A 20,943-nucleotide genomic window follows, 5' to 3' on the forward strand; every position below is an offset into this window, starting at 1 on the left:
AATATGAATTACTATTAAGGCTCTTCCGTATTAAATACAAATATAAGTGATAGGCCTTAAGAGCCGAACGCGGATGTTGATGCGTATTTACGAAATTTAATTTTTCGCAGTATACCAAGCAGTAAAATTCGTGCCCTGTGCACAATTAATTTAATTCCAGCGAAAAATTAAATTTCGTTGGAATACGCATCAACATCCGCGTTCGGCTCTTAAGGCCTATCACTTATATTTATAAGTATTTATATTTATTTTCGACTCTCAAACTATTTGCAATACTGTCAGGATAAGTATATCTTTAACTTATTTGAAGTGAGAAGATTTCTATAATAAGATGACTATTGCAAGATCACTTATTTCTTATAACAGCCTATTTGGATATTTATATTTAACCGACTGTCAATTTACTTGCAATACTATCAAGATAGATTGAACTTTGCACTCCATCAAAGTCAAATATCATATTCGTCAACGTCTGTGCGATTGAGAAATGGCGAATCTAGGACAGTTTGTACCGCGGGCGAATACTCGAGATAATCGGCGGCGTGTCTCGTTTCTCGCACGATAAAAAAACGAATCGCCGGGCGAAACGATCAAGTTTCGACGGGGCGATAAATAAAAAACAATATATACATATATACCGACCTGTGCAACCACTGGTCCCGTTCGTGAGCGGTTCTGCAGCTGAAATACTTGGGCCCGCCAGTGCTCGGCGTGACCTGGAAGCAATGGGGCCTGCCGAGGAGACTGGGATGCAGCGGCGTCACCGCTGCGAGGTCCATCGAGGTCACCGCCTGTCCGCACAAGAGAGATTCGTGCGAACGGCAACCCCGAAGACCGGCGCCCCGTTGCTTCTGTCGTTCGAGCTTCGTTACGCTCTTCGTTCTCTTCAGAGGGTTTGACCGGAATGACCGTTTCGAGAAGAAATTCTGTAAATGAGAAGAGATAATCTCGGTTAAAGGTCGAGGTTCAACTCGCGAACATTCTTTATTATGAAAAAAATATGACGAAAAAAATACATACGTTTATATACGTTTTGGGTACACGGTTAAAATCATAGTTACAAAATATTATTTTTATTAGCTTATGTAACGTCCGTACACTTAGGTGTAATAATTTTTTTAATAATCTCAAAAACAGATTTTCATTATTTTTTTTATAAAATATTAAATCGCGATAACGAGGCATAAGAATAGACTTATTTTGTTTAAAACGAAAAACACTTTTTATACAGTTTTATAGATTTTTTTTCTACGCATAAATATAAAAATATTAATAAAAATAATTAATAAAATAATATACATTTATACCCTTTAAATGTGATACTTGTATTTTTTGTTTTTTGGATGGTTGTTTATTACTAGAAAAAACACGTCATTTTATTATACTTTCTGGTTTTACAAATTCACTATATGTATTTTTTTTAAGCTGCAGAAAAAACAAGAAAAAACAGATTTGGCTGATTGTTATTTTGGGAGGAAAAAAAACCATATATTTTTAAATGTATATAAAAGGTATAAATAAATTCGATGGGTATAAAAAATATTTATGGACACAAAAAAAGCAAAAAAAAAAAAAAAAAAAAAAAACCATTTCGCATATTATTTAATAATATCTTAATAAACTGCAAGAAACACCAAATTAATGATATCAATTAAAAATAAACGATTTTACATCTTCCAAATTATCACGATCAGCAGATCTTTTCTTCACAATAAAAAGATAAAGATTCAAATCAATCCGAGAAAATTAATTGATTAAAATTACACAATTTCTGAAGAAACGTCACAGAATTGATTCTAAAAAATTGAAAGGAATATATACAGAATATGTGCTGTTATATTAAAAAAAAACTACGAGAGTATTTTAAAGGCAACGTGAGCCATTATAATTCCTAAGAGAAATAACGATTTATCATTAAAATTAAGAAATTTTTTAAACAGATTTTTTACATGCACTTATAGAAGTCTCGATCAGCTTTTCGCGATATTTACCCTCGCGCTAAAATAGTTGATGATCATGCTGACAACCTTATCGTCTTCGTTTTCCTCCATCGGTTTGACGCACATTTTTCTTCTTACCATTCACGCGATCCCAAACAAATTCGGCGGCGTGAGAAAAACCGGGCAGATGTTTTCGATTCGCGTATATATGTGTGTGGAATCACATACTGTGCATTTCCTTTACATCACAAAATCGCACAGCGTGCTTGCCAGGAGGATATTTAAATAATTCATCACTCACATTTTTGTATAAATATTTTTTTAAATAATCTATCATATAATAATTAATATTTATTTTAATAACCTGAAAATTTATTTATACAATAAAGTATTATCTAATATTTTTTTTATTATTAGTATATCTCATGGTAAGTTTTTTTTTACAACGGAAGCAGTTTCACTGCTGATAAAATAACCTGAAATATGTAAAACATGACGTTCGCGTTCGAGTGCGTGTAAATATTGTTTATTTCAGATGACTCGTAAAACTTATATTCAATTGAATATCTCCCACGCAAATATTTGCTTAATAATCTTCACAATTTTAAATGCAAAAAAATTTTTCCGTAACAACGCATTGGTCAAATAATTAAATTTCTCTCTAATTGTCATTTGAAATCGACTGCAATGTTTATCAAGATGCGTTGTTGTAAACTTTTGCACTTTGTCCGCTGTGTGGACGAAAGTGACCGTCATCATCGAATATATTATCGTGATAGTAAAATTTCGCATTATCGTGCATGTGCATGCGAAATAAGGTCGACCCAATGTTAGGATAAACGCAGTTCTAATCAGGACTGGAAATTATTCAGCGGAAATTCTCAGGTGCTCTTTTCGAGATATTTCTTGTTGAAAAATATTATTTTATTATTTACCCGTCAGCAAAATGGGTCTTTTAAGACACAAGCAAATTTCCATTTTTTCCAAATTGCTGTTCAAATTTCGCTTTGTATAAACAATTGGGTTTAATATATGGCTTAAAAATTTATTGGATATTGTAATAGAGATATTAACAAATAATCCAGAATTTTTAGATTTTTTTGAAAGTCTAGAACATAAAAATAATATAGAGTGAACTTAGAAGACCCAGTTTGCTGATTGTCTTAGTGAAAAAAAAGACTTTCATGTAATTAATATATACTCTGTTGCAAGAATTAATTTTGCAGAATTTCATTATGTGTCTCTCTCTCTCATTATTCGCTAGATTTTTCAAAAATTTCTCGCGAATTTATATCAGACAATAAGTTCGAAATCTGACCACAAATTGACCTGTCAGTGCCTGCGAAATAGACCAAAATTTTTCTTCTTTGTATCTTCAATGAATTTCGCTGAAACTCAGAATGTAGACAAACAAGTTAAAAAAAAAAAAAGATTTGAATTTCGCTTGATACGAGGCTCTCTGTCTCCCTATTATACATATTATACAACACTCCGTATTTTCGAGAGATGCTCTCTGCTCGCTCGCCAGCTGCTAACCGTTAAGATGAACTATCACGAACCAAATATTTCTCGGATCTCCGTATTCAGGTAGCCCCACGGAGTTTTGAAAGCGAAAACTCGAATGTAGTAGACCCGGGGTCCCCGGGATACGCCTCTCGGATTTATACGGCGAGCCTTGCCTTATCCCGACCGGTGATTTAAATCGGGAAGCCCTTTAAATAGTTACACGCGGCTTTACCTCGCTTTCACGATCGTACACGAATACTTCCGGGGCTTACGGTGCCCGATCGTATGTTTTTTGCCCGCGATGCATCGTATCGGATTTCACGACTAGAGCTGACGAGCATCATCGTCATGCATCGATGCGAGGATAATGAGCGGTCGGACGCGTGAATGCATCCCTATTATCATTCTCGCCACGAAATCGTGCGATGAGCTTTGATTTAATTTGAGAACAGATTTTTATCGTCACAAAATGTAATATTTTTATTAAATTAAAAACAACATTCCTACACGATGCAGAAATACAATTTTAATTTTCCTTATGTATTAGAAAAAATTTAAGTTATCTCGAAAAGATTTAACAAGTGACAGATATTATAGTTTATAGATTTTGACAATTTTAGATTTAGTTGAAATATTACCATTTTATATGTCTCATTTGTTTTTAAAAAGCGATGAAACATCGTAATCGCGATAATTAATGTACATATAAAAAAATATTTGCTGTGACTATTTTAAAATTTCTTTCCAAATGTCACTTTTTATGAAAAATTATTATAACAATATCTGCAACAATATTTCTATATTTCAAATGTATTTTTCTCTAATTCCATTAAATGGAATATTATATACAAAATGTAAAATTTATTTTTAATTAAAGGTAACATTCCTACAAAATTCAGAAATGCAATTTTAATTTTTCTCTTATATGTTTTCAACTGAAAAACTATATATTATTATTTAAAAACTTTTACAAACTTGCAAATTTTCCTTTCTCGAAGACGCAAAGAAGAAGAAATTTAAATTCTCTCGAAAAAAGTGGACCCAGTTTCTCGAAAAGGTTTAACAACAAATGACAATAATAACATATCGTTTATCTTAGATTTTAATGACTCTAAATTTAATTAAAATATTACGATTTTGTATGCCTAATTTGTTTTTGAAAAACGGTGGAACATCATGATCACGATAATTAATATGAATATAAAATTAAATATTTTTTCAAATATAATTTTTATGAAAAATTATTATAACAATAATTTACAACAAAGTCTTCTGAGATTTCAACAGTATTTTCTATTCCAAATAATTTTTCTCTAATTCCATTAAATGACAGCAGAATAAATTTCGGGATTTAAAGACACAATTCTGTTTTCCCACAATTTTCTTGACACTAGTTGCACAGTCAGCTATATATATGTGTATATCAAACTTTTATATATGATAACAAATTATTTCTTTCTAAAAATTATTTTTTAAATATTTTAATAATAAAAAGATGATATAGAAGTAAATCCAAATCAAATATGCTCACACAATCATATATTCGAATATTTTCAATGTAACAACAACACTCATGAGATTTCTCATTTATCTCAGTGACACCTGATTTATACAATCCTGGCAAGAGTTTATTATTCGTCGCACGTGAATGTATCAATTTTGTTTCGCGAGATCTCTCGAGGAGGCCGCGCGCGATTTCGTGGCGAAATCTCGTCAACGACTGACGCAGATGTTGGCTCATCCGGGTAGCCGAAGTCAAGGGATCCTTGGGGCGCGCACCTTTGTATCGCGACCGAAAACTCTGCCCCTGCATTCAGGTAAGGCAAAACGGGTCAACCTCCTCGGTTCCCCTCTCTACGGACGCGTTTCTCTGTTCCCGCGACACTAGTAAGGACAAAAACGTCTTCGAGGGGTTCTCAAATTGGAGGCTGCGACATGAAGCGTTCGCTGATTGCATCTGCAATCGACTTTGCTCAGTATCCTGTAGAAGAACGTGCTCCACATGCGAAATAAAGGATCGATCGAATATTTCCTTTAAGTTGCACTTGTAATACGCGTTAACTTATTCATTATTTTTGTTGTGTTCTCTTAATGTTTAATTTAAATGTAGTAGGTCACAAAGTTAACGCCTATTTAAAATAAATATTAACGAAGATAGTTTCGCGATTCATTAAAAAAGTCTCTCTATTGATTAAATTTTTTATTTTGTTCAATTAATTTTTTTAAATTATATATCTCATATCAGATTATCTTGGTATCCAAGATAAATGCAATCGGATTATTAAGCTGCGCACAAGACGACCAGTAAATAATTCAGTTAGCCTCTGCCTGCGACGTTCTTCAACCGGAAACGGCGTTAGTTGTCGCGTCTTGTCCCGAAACCAGTCTCCGTTCGTCCCTTTGTTCCTTTAAAACCCTTTACCAACGAGCTACGATCGTTGCGTAAACTGTCAATGTACAACGAGCGTCGTAAACATAGCATCTTTTCACAAAATTATTCTTAAGACAGTCCTCTTATTCTCATATATGTAAAGATCTTTAAATATCGTGTTTAAAGATTAATCAAATATAATTTCAATATATTAATTTGTTCAATCAATAATATAAATGCTTAAGATATTGCAATTTATGTGAAAAATTTTTATAATAACACGAATTAATGCTTACTAATTTTATATATTTATATCTAAATAATAGATATTTCGAAAAATTATTATAATAATTAGCGAAAAAATTGTAGTCTATTATCTTGATGCATATCGCCGATTTATAATAAAATAACGTAATATGCCGATCTTTCATTTTTATATTGATAATTTATTTCTCATTTTTGATAGAAAAGATATAGAAAATAAAATAAAATTTATATATTTATAAGTTTTAATAAAATGGGTGGGGAGGTTTGATAATATAAAGTTACTTTGCGTAGTCTTAAAGAAGTAAAAAAATATTTTTTTAGCTTGTAATTTTCGTTCGTAGAAAAATTTGGCGGGAAACATTCGATGACTTAATCTAACACATAGGAATTGAGAACACCTGCTCGTGTTCGCGAAACTTGGATCGATAGTTCCTATATTGTGTTTCTTTTCACATTTAAATTAAATGTAAATATTATAGTGTAATAATCAAGCGACAAATCGAATAAATCGCATAAATCAAAAAATTTTATATAGAAAGAATTTTGCGGAATAATAATTCTCAATAATATTTATTTTAATATATAATATATATAATATATATATATATAATATATATATAATATATATCACGAAATCGGGATTTCAATTCAATAAAAAAAATATAGTATATATACAATAATTTTCGACAATATTTAGTATAAACATATGTATGTGTGTTTCTCGAAAAACATAGTTTCGAAATACAATATATTTATGAAGAATCGACGAATTCTATCAACGAAAAATTCGACGAATTTTATCGTGATTGGAGAAGACGCGACATTTCGGAAATACGAAGATAACCGGAAGGTGTTATTCGCCTCCCGAAAGAAGATATCAGTTAGTTAGCCACCCGGCGTCGGAAGATTCGTGAGATCGGTGGTACGTGATCGGAAGATTAAAATCCCGATTTCGTGATCGGCGAACAAAGTTTGGATGAACAGAAAAGCGAGATGGAATATTTCTGGCATCTACCCGAAAGAGCAGAGAGAAACAGCGAAGTTTCAATATAATATAAGTAAAATTATGCGACAATATTTGTTATCAGGAAATCTTTGATCGGTATAGAAATTGTTTTCTTATTGAAAAATTAATCTCCCAATATATATCTCTCGAACTAGTTACAAAGTAAACCTTCAAGCGTCCAATTTGCTGCTAGGAAATAAAAATGATGATAAAGTTCCGCAAGAAAATTCGCGCGCGATTCCTTATTTGTGCTCGTAAGAGAGATCTAATCCGCGAGGTTAATGCATTCGCCAAGATGCTGCTCAACCAAAAAATATGCATGCGCGATAGCACAATCTACGTCTCTTCTGGTTAAAAAAAAAATTGCATCACGCGGTTCTTTGGTATTCGCCGAAGGCGAACAAGCTAGGTATCTTATAACAGTAAAACCTGGCTGTCACGACAAACACTCGATTCAATGCAAATTCGAGATGCTACGAAAGCTTATAAGTTGCAGCTAATTATCCTATATTAAACGACCGATATATGGAAAAATAATTCGGCCTGATTAAAGCCAAAAATGTGTTGCTGGATATTTTCATCCTATTTAGTGCTAAAAGGTGTTTATTCAACGATGATTGATTGCGCTTTATAATACCAGGGTGTCTACTCACAAATCTTATAAAAAAAAATTATTTATTAAATAAATAAGAAGTATAAGTTTAATTTATTTAAATATTATCTATTAAAAAATGGAACAATTTTCTATGAAACATAAGATCTTGACATTAAAAATAGATCGTCAATAAAAAATCATAAAATTTTAATAAAAAGATTATGAAATCATCAATAAAAAAATCATGAAGTTTTAATATAAAGATTTTACTCTTATTTAGCATTTAAAACATATCTAACAAATAGGATATGTTTCTTAAGTGCTGAATAAGAGTGAAATTATCAAAGGAGCAATTTTTTTAAAAATTCTCTGAATCCCAATCATATTTCATGAGAATTCCTTGATTTTTCAAGGTAGAATAAAATTCGCTACCAGGTTTTCAAAGTTTCTCTCGGGAATATACACCCTGTAATACCATAACTGCTACTTTCGCGTTAATAAGATAGAAATTAAACGGACATAGTTAGTCTAACGATCACGAATGGATGTCGATTACCACTTTCACGTTAATCAAATAAAAATTTGGATGCTACATTTAGCGCTAAATGAGCTGCGAAAAGTATAAATTAATATATAATCTTCATTTTTGCTAAATATAACGATCGAAAAAACGCGATTTGCTAATCTCACGTTTTCTCATTAGAGAAAATTCGATCCATCTCTCTACGTTATTATGTCGATTGTCAGACTCGATAATATCGACAGTGAGAGAAGAGTAGACATATCCCGTGACGGGGTAAATGATTCCACACACATATACACACATTTTCCACTCAATTAAATTAAATTAACGTGAAATTGTCAGACGAAAGCGCTGCCTGTCGCGCGATGGGGAGGAAGGGGGTGACGTTAAATATAGCCGAGATAGCTTAACGCCAGGCGCTATGGAAAATGAGATTACTGAACCCGTCGTTGTCATCGTCGTCTCGGCGGGGCGGTTTATGTACGGGATGTAACGAACTAATTACACGTATCGTATATATATGTATACGCGCGGACACGCGGGCGTTTCGGTGAAATCTCGTGAATATTCAACGCGCCGGGCATTAAGTTGACCGACGAGCCGACGTAAACTATGTAGATTCTCAGCTATCCGAAGGGGAAGTCTTTCATCCCGGGAAATCAATTCTCATTCATGAGCCCCGCCAAACCGTGTTACACGCGACGGTTCATCTCGAGTTACGAGAGAGATAAAGTAGGTGTCAAACATGTAATGTACAGAAAAAAAATAAAAAACAAAAAGAAAAATTTGTATGATCGAATTCATGTTTTTATGAATGAAAATATTCTTATATATTTCTTTTCGGATATAAAAAGGACTAGTAAGAACTAGACAGAAATATTATGTGCAACAAAATTATTTAAACATTTTTTTATACTTATTTTGAAAACATTTTCACAAATTATTTTACAAAATAAGTATAGTGGAGATTAAAAATAATTTCGTTGATTAGCCTCCTTTTTACAACGGAATTTATATTTATATATCAAAACCTTTTCTTTTTGATTTATTATATTAATATTTCATTTCCTTGGAATTTTTGGAAATATTTGATTTTCATGTGAAAACATTCTCTTTATATATAGAAAAAATTTTGTGATATATAATTTATAAATCTTTTGTCTAAAAATTGATGAGGAAAAATATATTTCATATTATTAACGACAACTTTTTTTAGATTAGTTAAAACGAGGGCGCAATATGGCCGAATTTCCATAACAAAATATTTTTTAATCATAAATAATTTTTACAAGGCATTACTTTTCACTTATTTTGTGTATAGATAGTTATTTAGAATATTAATAAATGCTGTATGCTATACATATATCGGGAAAATGGAATCGTAAATTATCGGTGCGGCAGGAACAAGGCGTTCGATTATGTATTAACGAATTATTACACAAGTAATCAAATTTACTTACAACGATCCTGTTCGGAGTGACATCCAAGGGTCGCGCCCCAAGTACAGGAGTGGCGGGCGCACTACCCCTTCGACAAGCCTTCTCGTACGATGTGTCTGAAACAGAACCGAATAATTCGCATGAGTGTATGCTGAGACTCGGTAATGGCAACTGTCGTGTCATGTTTCAAATACGCCCGGTAATTCGGCCAGAGTAAGCCGAAACGATGATTGCATAGTGCATAGTGGTCGATTCTACTGACTTTTGTCATTAAACGTGTAATACGATACGTTCTTTCGATTAACCGAAGCACGTCTTATTGTACAAAGTCAGTTATTTTACAAAGATGAATATAAATAAGTCTCGAATAATTAACCCTTCGTCAGCAATCATTTTTTTTTATTAACGCCGCCAGCAAACTGGGTCTTTTAAGTTTACTCCATATTATTTTTTATGTTCTAGACTTTCAAAAAATCCAAAAAAATTCTGGATTATTTGTTAATATCTCTATTACAATATCCAATAGATTTCAAAGTCAAATATTGAACCCAATTGTTTATACAAAGCGAAATTGGAACAGCAATTTGGAAAAAATGGAAATTTATGTGTCTTAAAAGATTGCTGACAAAAGATTAATAATCAATCTAGATAGAAGTACTCTGATTGTGAGATAAATTTAGTAGAAAATAAAATCGCGATCGAGGAAAAGTATTTTCAATAAAATCTTTCATTTATCACTTCTCGACAATTTAAATTTATCTCTGAAAGTTCATATGTCATATATTTTTGTTTCTACTTCTGAACTGAGCACAATTTGCATGAGATTTAAAATAATTTAAAAAAATTCTATTTCTTTTCTTTAACTTTTAACTCTCTTCCTCTGTTGAAGAGACGTAACATATTTTTCGCTACGATTAAATAGTATAATATAATAAAAGAATCTAATTAAATTTAATGTTTAAAAAAAGTCAAATTTAAATTTTCTTATATTTAAAATTCTTAAAAAATGATTGTTCAAAATTCTCTTCAATTATATTTAAAATTGTCGTATATGCTATTTTATCATCAGTGTTACCGTCACAATATCATCAAATGAGAGACAGAAATGTTGAATTAGCGTATCTAAAAATGTGCGCACAGAGAGATTAAGTAAAGGCCGACAGTTCTTTTTTTCTTTTAAGAAAAACAAAAGTTATATTTTACTCGCACATTTATCACTTCAAAGTGTACTAGGTAAATGTACCGAGTAAGTGTACCAAGAGTAAATGGTCGCGCGCACTCGACGTTTATTGCATCTTTTTACCCGGCAAGAGGCACTCCGTTTCCGGCAACGGAAATCGACCGAGAGAAAAAAAACCAAAAGCCCGCGCAAGCCCCGTAATTAACGCCCTTACAAGAACCTAGGGTGCCTCCCAAGCCTTTCTCTCCCGGGCTTCTCTGTTTACGGTCAGCGGTTTAAATGCTTGCCTCGTACAAGGATCTCAAGTTATTCTCGCGCTCCTGTGTAAAGGCTTGCATACACATACAGAGTGTTTCTGAATTCATAATCTCGTAACAGATTTCTCGATTAATTTACAGTCGGTCACGTGATGAAAGATTGGAGTGTTGATAGTTATTTCGAGTTATTAGCCATTGAAGTTCAAAGATCTTTTGATAACTGAGTATTTGAAGTGTAATTAAATATCTAATAGAAATTTAAAAAAATTAATGTTCACTTAAATTCAAATAAATGTATAAAATATTAAGACACAATTGATAAAATATTTAATGTTTGATCAGTTTCAAATTATAAATTGATTATAAAAATGTTTTTAAAATTACGTTTCATGTTTCGAAACACCTTGTATACGCATACTTCTCTGTTTACGTTATTACAGTAACCATAATAAGTGAGAGATACAATTGTATGCGCGTGCACAAAAGCACAACATAGTCTCGAATGTATGCTTAAACAGTTATGTAATTTTGAACTACGATAAAGAGTCTTTCATGCGCGAAATTTGTGAGATTTACATCTAATCTAAAATAATGAAAAATAATAAAATAAAAATAATATAATTAATTAATTTAATAACTTAACAATAATATAATATAAATTAATATAATAAATTAACATAATTGAAAATTAAATTAACATGCTTTAAAATTGCAAAGATTTAGGAATATTTGATAATATGTCTCGTGTCACATGTATGTAGAAACAGGATCTCTTATGGAAGATTCGTGTGAAGTGAAACCAGATATGCGGTTGTAAGTTTCCATTGTCAAAATATGTAACGTAATATTTTCGCAATGGGAAGATGTGCATTCAAAACATCTTGCAGTTATTACGTGAATATGATTACGAAACATCATCACGCAACCATAATTATTAAATGTCTAGTAAATATTCTATTTCTATTGTTCCTTGAAAGAATTTTATAGGTAAAAAATAAAAATTACATAAAGATATCTTTTATAATCTATGTATTTTTTATTTATAATTAAGTAAAAATGCAATTTTTTTGTCGAATATTAGAAAATGAAATATAATTATTAAAAAAAATGAAAAAAATTATCAAATTGGAATAATGGAAACTATTAGAATAATGCAAACTTTATTGGATATTTATTCAACAACCTTGAAACTTTTCTGCCGATAAACAAACAGAGATTGAATAAGCCGTGAATGGTAGCGATATATACTTTATACTGGTTATGATGACGATAAGTTTGCGCTCTCTCATCGCGGTTACACATTGGATTCAGCTGTAAAATCTTAATGCGAACGTGTTTCGCTCTTTTTACGATGCGTCGCACGGTAAATAAAGATGTTCGAAAATAAATTGCCCGGCCAATTGGAGCGGTTCCGGCCGGAACGTATAAAAGGCGTGTAAAAGCTAAATAGATGTATGCGTGAATGTTCCGTGCGCTTGTATATGCTCTGCTAAAGATGGAAATTACTTAAGGAAGAGTGAACAAAGCCTACGTATATCTTCCAGATCAATTATCTTTGCGGATGAATTATTATTTTGCACGACGTCATACGTAAAATTAATCGCAAGTCAAAAATATTATGAGAAAAAATATTAGAGTAAAATTAATTAACATTTAAAAAAATTTTTTATAATAATCGTTGCCATTTATTCTTTTGATATATCTGTCATATTTGTATGTGTGCATTATTTTTATATTATATAAATTCTATAGTTGTAACATTATTAGTGACACTTCCCGATGATACATGTATTTATAATATATAGATGTAAGATTTTTTTTCTAGGGAAAGAATAGAGATATAATTTTTATTAATTAGTTTTAGCTTGATTAATCTTTATTAAGACGGGCAAATTGCATCTATGATCTCGTGACCGCGAAATATTGGCGAAACGAAACGCAAAATCGCGATCGTGCAAGGTGATTGCCAAATCAACTTTTTACGAGCCTCATAAAAGGCTAGTGCTCTCTGTATCTGCGTGCTACTTACTAATTAATTCTTAGTTTACGATTCATCGGCAAGAAGTGTCGTAGAAACTCACGATTACCGGTTACTGCTATCTAAAATATTTCCGGGGTCTCTATAAATCTTAAAGTTTGTTATACTTACAGATGATTATCCATAAACTACCAAAATATATGAAATCGCGTATAGTTGTTTTTTTATGAGAAAATTAAAAAAATAAATAAGGAATATAAAAATAGTAAAGAAAAGATGAAAATATAATTACTTTATTTTTTAATACTCTTTCTATTTTACGTCAACTGATATTTTATTAATATCAGTTTTATTTCATTATTTAATATTAATCTATTTTATTAAATTCAATCAGACAAAATTGTTAATATAGAGAGCTTTTAAAGATTATTTATAATCGCAAAAAGTATCAAGAAAATGAAGAGTACTATTTTCAGAATAATTTTTCTTTTGATGAGATACTCTCACTCTATTTCTCTTTCTCATATATGTATAATACAAAATAATAAATAGCATAAAAATACATGTAATATTGAACTATTAAAAAGATTGTAGAATAATAATTTTGTTAAAATCTTATTAAAATTAATTTATAATTAAGAGCATAGCAGAAATCGCTTTATTCGTTGGCGAAGGCTGTTAATTAACACCGCGATAAAGTATCTCTCTCCCTCTCTTTCTCTCTCTTTTTCTCGCAATTTTTTACTCTTCCTACCTCGTGGCCTTGCAGCTGCACCGGTTGCGACAGCCTGGTGCAGCCTGGGGAGAAACGCATCCTTTGTGCGCGGTCGAGTGGCCCGAAGGAGGAGGCGACACAAAGAGAGAGCCAGAATCGAAATCGAAACGCGATGACGGAATGAAATCGAGCGTAATGGCAGGAACAAATTCACCCTCCTCGTCAACCCTTTCGCCAGTCATTTGGCGCCAACAATCGCGACGGTAAGTCGGCGGTTACTAATGATAGCCGAGAGGCGAGCGAATCGGTCGAGAGCGAAAGGGAACTCTCGATCGAGATCTATAAGACATATATCCCGAAAGAGATTGATCTCCGATGCCTTTTCGATCACTGATACCTTGGACTATAGTCATTATCAACAATTGATGGACGAAGGGATTAATTTTCAATGGCAGGATATCACAATAATGACTTTATAATGTAAATTGTAGTAAGAAAAAACCTCGGCATATTAATCAATATTCTTCTGCTCGACGATATTTTCATACTAAATAGATGTAGTTAATAAAGCTTAGGGTGAAGACTTAATCACTATGATTAGGGTGCCTACGCTCGATAGTAATTCAAGGAATTAATAGCTGCTATTGATAATAATTGCTTTATTATTTGAAGCGTAGTATGATTACTATTACATCGGTATATTTATACTATTGTAACGTTTTAATATTATTAAACAGATTCAATGAGATTAAGACACATAAAAAATATGTAATAATATTATAGTTTTCATAATACAATATGATATATTAGCATTAACTGGCATTAACTATATTAGCATTAGTTTAATTGGCAGATAACATAATAAAAATTTAATAGAAATAAATACTAAATTTGAAATAAAATTCTAATTTTGAGATGTACAGATACCACTAAGTTTTTTGAATTGTATAATACAAATAATTGAGAACTTATAATAGAAATAATTGAAAAGAATACAATGGAAGAAATAATCGTATAAATTCGTCGATCAGGATCAATTACGTGCATCTGGCACAGACACGCCCAGGAAAGAGTTTTGCGATCTACGTTCGTCCGTTTCTATTTTAGGCATTATGCTTTATACGTACAAAAAGAGAGACTCATTAGTCCGCTATCGACGACCAAAAGGGTGCGACTGTGATTTTTCATAGCTTTGAATCCTCCTGGTTCATTAGCGAGACGTATACGGAGCCGTAACAATGGCAGCCGCCCGCGGAAATTTATGAATTGATACGACGCGGTGTTTATCGCGGGGGTCAGATAAATCGCGTAAATGGGGTCGGTGTAATTGTTACAAGTGAAATACCGTGTCTGGATCTTATTGCGCGACAAATGAGCTTTCGCAGAATTTAATCGACTTTTTTACAACAAATACATACATACATTTTATATTTAATATTTGAATAGTAATATACATATTTTTAAATATAATTTTTTTTATAATTATCTCGATATAGCAATCTCAGAAAAAATTCTATATTCTATAATTCTATGTTTTTCCTTTTATTTAGTTTTAAACACTTCATCTATAGTCCTTTTAAATAAATTTTAAATATAATTTTAAATAAAATTGCATATTGTTATAGATATTATATAATAATAATGATAATATAGTATATAAATCTGATAATAATAAATAAAAATCTGCTAATTTTGTGATTTTAATATTTTCTTCATATGTACTCTATAAACTTTATTAATAAAAAAATTAGATGTATATTTAGATATATATTTAATTTTAAAAAATGCGAACTTTGCAAAGAAATAAATATTAGTCAGAAGTCGCGACAACGCGTGATTATAATGCTCGCAAAATAGTCTCTTCAATTTCATAGCGTGAACATAATCGCAAGCTATAAACCACTATTGCTGATTGGTTTTTCGAAAGACTTTATTGAGCCGATGCTCGACGATCGGATTATTTATTTGTGATACCATGTCAACAAGAAGATGTTTTTATATCCACATCTACGTTGTAATATAGATTTATCGCAGATAGCGGCATGATTTTTTTCCGGATATATTCAAGAATTGAGGTATAAACTACTTCGACTAATTTTAAATATTATGATGGCAGTCTTCTCAAACATGTAAATAATATAAATTTATCAAAATAATTTTTATATCTACTTTTTAAAACGAAAAACACAACACGCAGAGAACAATAAATTTTTAAATCTTATTTAAGTATTATAATTTATCTTGATTTTAATAATATATTTTTATTAATTTTGTATATATTTTTTATATATAATTTTTTATATTTTCAATATTTAATAATAATATAATTAATATTTTGAATATTTATAATATATTTTTTATACATTAAAAATATTCCTCTTTCACTCTTTTTTTATACATATCTATGATCTTAGAAATTAATCCTGGCAACTCCATCGCACATCGCGACTCGTCCGCGGCGATGCGGATGCATCTGCTATTTACGGCAGCATTGTCGCTCGATAAAGCGATCCGTCGTAAATGTTCCTTCATGTGTGCGTATCACATCTATGCACACCAACGTACGGTCGCTGTATATACGCCTACAGATAAGATCGCGATGCTAAGTTCTCTAAGATCGACCGCGTGAAGAAGCAGCCGTGAATTTACGAGCCGTTGCTGCTCCTTGCCATTACTGTTCTATAAGCTCGCCGAAGGGTTGTCTCGTAAGAGAAATGTCAAATAGTTAGATAGCGGGTCGATGCGTCACTTCGCTAAATAAATCTTCTAACGAACAGTTATTAATATTCGTTATTTTCTGTTATAGCAATAGATGTTATAAAAAAATATATTAAATTAAATTTAAAATTATAATATATATGTATATATTATAATTTAAAAATATTTCTCTTGACAGATATTTTGTAGAGAGAGAGAGATTACGTAAAAAAATATATATTATAAAATATAATATTTTAAAAGCGCGAGTGCTTTTGATCATAATCCTCTTATTTTCAATCCTCGCAATTAATATACTCGAAAGAGAGAGACACGTGTTCGAGCTCTCGAAAACGTGCTTTTCAATTCAATGCATGCACGAGTAACGAGACGAGAGTGTTTCCTGCTTCGTCATTGAAGCTTATTAGGACTATCCTTTCTCGAGAGAAATCTTATGCGTAGGTATCGTATTTTGCACCCGATCTGATCGAGGAACGTCGATGCAACACGCGCCCGTTTGACATGCACACGTTCTCCTGCGCAGCATAAGTAAAATGTTCATGCTTTGTCGCACGGGGACAAAACGGGATCGACGATCGAGATTTTCCGGTCGATCGCAAGATTGCAACGACGGATTAACGGAGTTGCTAAATCGACGCTCTATCGTTATCCCGAGTTTATTATAGGCGCGAGATACGCGCGCCTTAGAATATGAGTACGCATACCGACACGATGGCGACTGATTATACTCGGCTGGTTAGATAACGAACGGCGCACCTCCAAGTCGCGAGATTTGCGCGAGAGCTACTTAGGTGCTCTGTGGGAATAATCTCCACGCTAATCTTTTCTAATTGAGAAGCGCGCCGTAGAAAGTCCGCCGTGTTAATTCATTACTCTTATAGAGATAATTGAATCAGTCTCTCGTTAGAGTCTTGTAAAGGGTAAATCTTTCAGCGGGAGAGTTTTGTAATTATTAATTATTATCAGAGCTCTCTTTTCATAAACATTGTTATATAAATATATACATATATAATATATTGTTATATAAACTATCTATCTTATTAGTGCACCATAAATGCATTTTTCATTTTCTTAGGATATAAAACAATGCCCCAAAATATGCGGTAGTTTATATGACGTTGATAAAAATAATTCAATTTATATTCGAAACTTAAATGGAAGAATCTCGACCTTCTCCAGTTGCTTCCACGTTCCGATCGACGCTTGGCACTTGGTCAAAAATGTTTCCTCAATAGATGAGAGAGCTATTCGGAGGACAATGCACCCCGCCTAAGAACAATTCGGCAATGCTTTTATTCAGTTTCTCATCTTTCTCATTGTATTTTTATGAATCAAGGAATTCTACCTAAAAATCAATGTCTAATCAATCAAAACAATAAAAAAATTTAAGCTTCCATGTATCTTTCATTGATATATTAAAATCTTTTTTTGTCAAAAGACTGAACATTTTATATTAATTGTGTGTAAACTAAATATTAATTATATAAATAATTTAAATAATATGTCCCGAATATACATATGTAGAAAACACAACTCTTTATAATATAAATAAAGTCAAGAAAACTAATTACCATAAAGAGATGAGAGTGATATTTTTCGATTTATCGTTATGGAACTAGGAACAAAAAAAATATAAAAATTCACAGAAATTGTATCTGTGGAAAAAATCTCAATTAAATTCTAACAGCGACTGCACAGAGTAACGATGCAGTCGTTGGCTTAAAAAAAACGCCGATGTGTTTTTTTCTCGTAGGCATAAATATTTTCCGATGTGACAGACATAGCACGTGCATAGCACGTTTCGCTATTCTCTCTCACACTAACGAAACTTTTACACGAGATGCGCTAGATTGTTCGGGAAAAGGGCCCCCGGGGGAAAAGGGGGCATTTCTACGAGGCATATCAGACGTATCCAGAGCATCACGCACTGTAGACGTGGATCGTCGCGGGGTCGAGAGAACGAGACGAAACGAAGTTCCGTGACTAAATGCGCGGAGTGAGAAAGACAGATGAAAAGGGAGAGAAAGAAAAAAAATGCGGAGAATGAGCGACACGGGAGATGGGGCACTGGCCGTTTCGAAACAGGATGTGCTGTACCTCGTCGTGCGTAAAGGCCCCGCGGCTATAGCGGAGTCCCCCGTGATAGTCGGAGGCTGAATGATCAGGGAGCTCCGTGACGGGGGGCTCAGTGCCGTATTTCGGCCGATTACATCCAAGATCGAGTTGAGTCGACTTGCGTAATGGTAAATTCCATTGCTCTCGATATTTGATATTTAAAGTCTGATGTGTATAGAAATAATTATAAATAATTATAAATTGACTAATGGCACAAAAGGTCAAAAAGATTAAAGAAAATTTCAAGGGAGATTAGATTCCTAATTTCCTTTTAATTATATTTAATTATATTATAATTATATTAATATTTAATTATATATAAATAAAATATTTTGATTAAATTGCCGATAACAAATTTTATTGAAATTTTAAACTCGATTGTGCAAGTGTCTGAAATAGTCGAAGTTGATATATGGAATTAAAGTCACTCTTCAGAAGCCAAATAAAAGGTGTGACTTGGGTTTAATCGATCGAATTATGAACGAAAGGGTTAGCGAGACCCACTGCTGTTAATCAACACAATTAATTAGAGTTACACGCCATTAAGTCTAGGATGATTGCCAAATCGGACGAACAAAAAGCACGTGTGAAATTGGCACTTTAAATTTATCGTTTTACTATATATTATGTCTCAGTCATTAATACACGCTCATTAATACAATGCAATGCCATTAAGCGTGATTTAGCGCAAGGTCCACCAGTTGGTGAGAAATCGCGCGCACGACTCTTATATGCAAATATATATCGTCATTCGCGGATGGCATTAGAAGCATAACGCGGCATGTTTATGAGTATCGCTAAGCAATAACTTCCCACGATTGCGAGTAAACGTCAGTTACGTCTTAGGGCTCACGCTTGATATATCGCACCTTAGATAGCTTAGACTGGAAATTGGTTCAATTATGTTAAGTATACTTCCTGTTTGAACTTGGAAATTTTTCATCGATGTTTCATCTCCATATTTACTAGCTCAAATAATTTGCATAAATCAAGTAAAATATGTATGTCTATATAAGTGTAGATTTTTTAAAATGCATTCTATGATATTGATTAGACAAAAGATAAGTCGAAGAGACTATGAAAAATAAATAATTATTCTCTTTCTTGAAGACACTTTAGTAAATATTCGCGTGTACTTTTAAATATATATAATTAATATTTTTAAATTCTCCAGTCATTGCGACTAAATTTTTTCAGCGCTGCCATCGATTGCTTCGGATATAACATGTGCATCCCCGGAAAAACCGATTTTCCTTTCACGCCTTGCAGGGAGGGGGGAGGATTTTTTTCGGTCCTTGTTCCTCCAATTTTTCATTATCGCGCCGTTTCATCGAAAAGCCGATGGCGAAGCGAACATCGGCGTGATTTCGAGCGCGTTTTCACCTGTCCACCGCGGGGAATTATTTATAGACGAAGAATGACCAAACACAATTTACATCGGCAGTTACGCGTCGCAAAATAAGCGATGGTGTGGTCCATTGTACGCTTCATCGTAAACATTGCTTCTCGTCCGTGCGTATATCTCTACGTATGCAATTTCATTGCGTTTCTCTTGTATACATATATGTACATACGCAAGGCATACATAGTTATGTCCGAGACTCTGATTACCGAGGCGTGAAAAGTAGATCGTGACAACGCAGATTTTTTTTATTAGTTGTAAATGTCGATTTTCTCACATTCTCGCTCTTGCATTTCTATTTGAAATGTATATTAATATTATATAACTGTGTTTTTGCAATAAGCAAATATTTTTGGCTAGTGAAAATTTTGTGAAAGGCTGTTAGTTGTGTCTTTTGACATTTTGATAATTAAATCGATAATTAAATCTAAGTCAAATTGTCAAAATTAACTGAAACATAAAATTAATTCTATATATTCGACGAATTGAATTATTACATACATTGGATTGTTTGATGTGTCATATTTTATCATCAATTTAATTCAGTTTATAACGAATATTTAATATAAATCAGGACGAATAAACTATGCGCATCATAAATGCATACAGAAATTGAAGCTAAAATTCTCATGTAACAGACGTCGTTTATTTGTAAACTCAACAAAGACGTATTCAATTCCGCGTATGCCGCAGTTGGTTCACGTTCGATAGCAGCTTCGTCTGCAAAAGCCGGTGAGAACATACACATTGTAATTCGTATAAATGGATTCCTAAATATCGACATTCAGGACGCGAGTCAAATCGCTTGGACGCGACTATTGTTCGTGCGATCATAAATTCACGCGTATTTTCGCAACCAATCTCTCTCTCTCCACAGAGTTGCACATTTGGGGCATCGTGGTACATACGTGCCTACGAGGCTCTGCACACG

The 20,943-nt window shown here is 32.6% G+C and overlaps 2 protein-coding genes across 24 annotated transcripts in view; one reads left to right on the plus strand and one right to left on the minus strand.

Annotated features, from left to right (window-relative positions):
* Positions 1–20,943, plus strand: part of LOC145935871 (uncharacterized) — a 271,196-nt gene that overhangs the window by 184,553 nt on the left and 65,700 nt on the right. The gene's annotated exons all lie outside the window — the stretch shown is intronic.
* Raskol (Ras GTPase-activating protein raskol) overlaps positions 1–20,943 on the minus strand; it is a 370,271-nt gene that overhangs the window by 8,484 nt on the left and 340,844 nt on the right. For all 20 annotated transcript variants that reach the window (XM_083037555.1, XM_083037556.1, XM_083037557.1 and 17 more), the window contains 2 exons: positions 9,669–9,763; positions 643–926 (listed from right to left, as the gene is read on the minus strand). In XM_083037555.1, coding sequence (XP_082893681.1) covers positions 643–926; positions 9,669–9,763 — 379 coding nt within the window. The remainder of the gene's footprint in view (positions 1–642; positions 927–9,668; positions 9,764–20,943) is intronic.

Source organism: Prenolepis imparis, unplaced genomic scaffold (genome assembly GCF_030444845.1).
Source record: "Prenolepis imparis isolate NDT839.2.m4 unplaced genomic scaffold, iyPreImpa1.0 SCAF_5, whole genome shotgun sequence".
NCBI classification, from domain to species: Eukaryota; Metazoa; Arthropoda; class Insecta; order Hymenoptera; family Formicidae; genus Prenolepis; species Prenolepis imparis.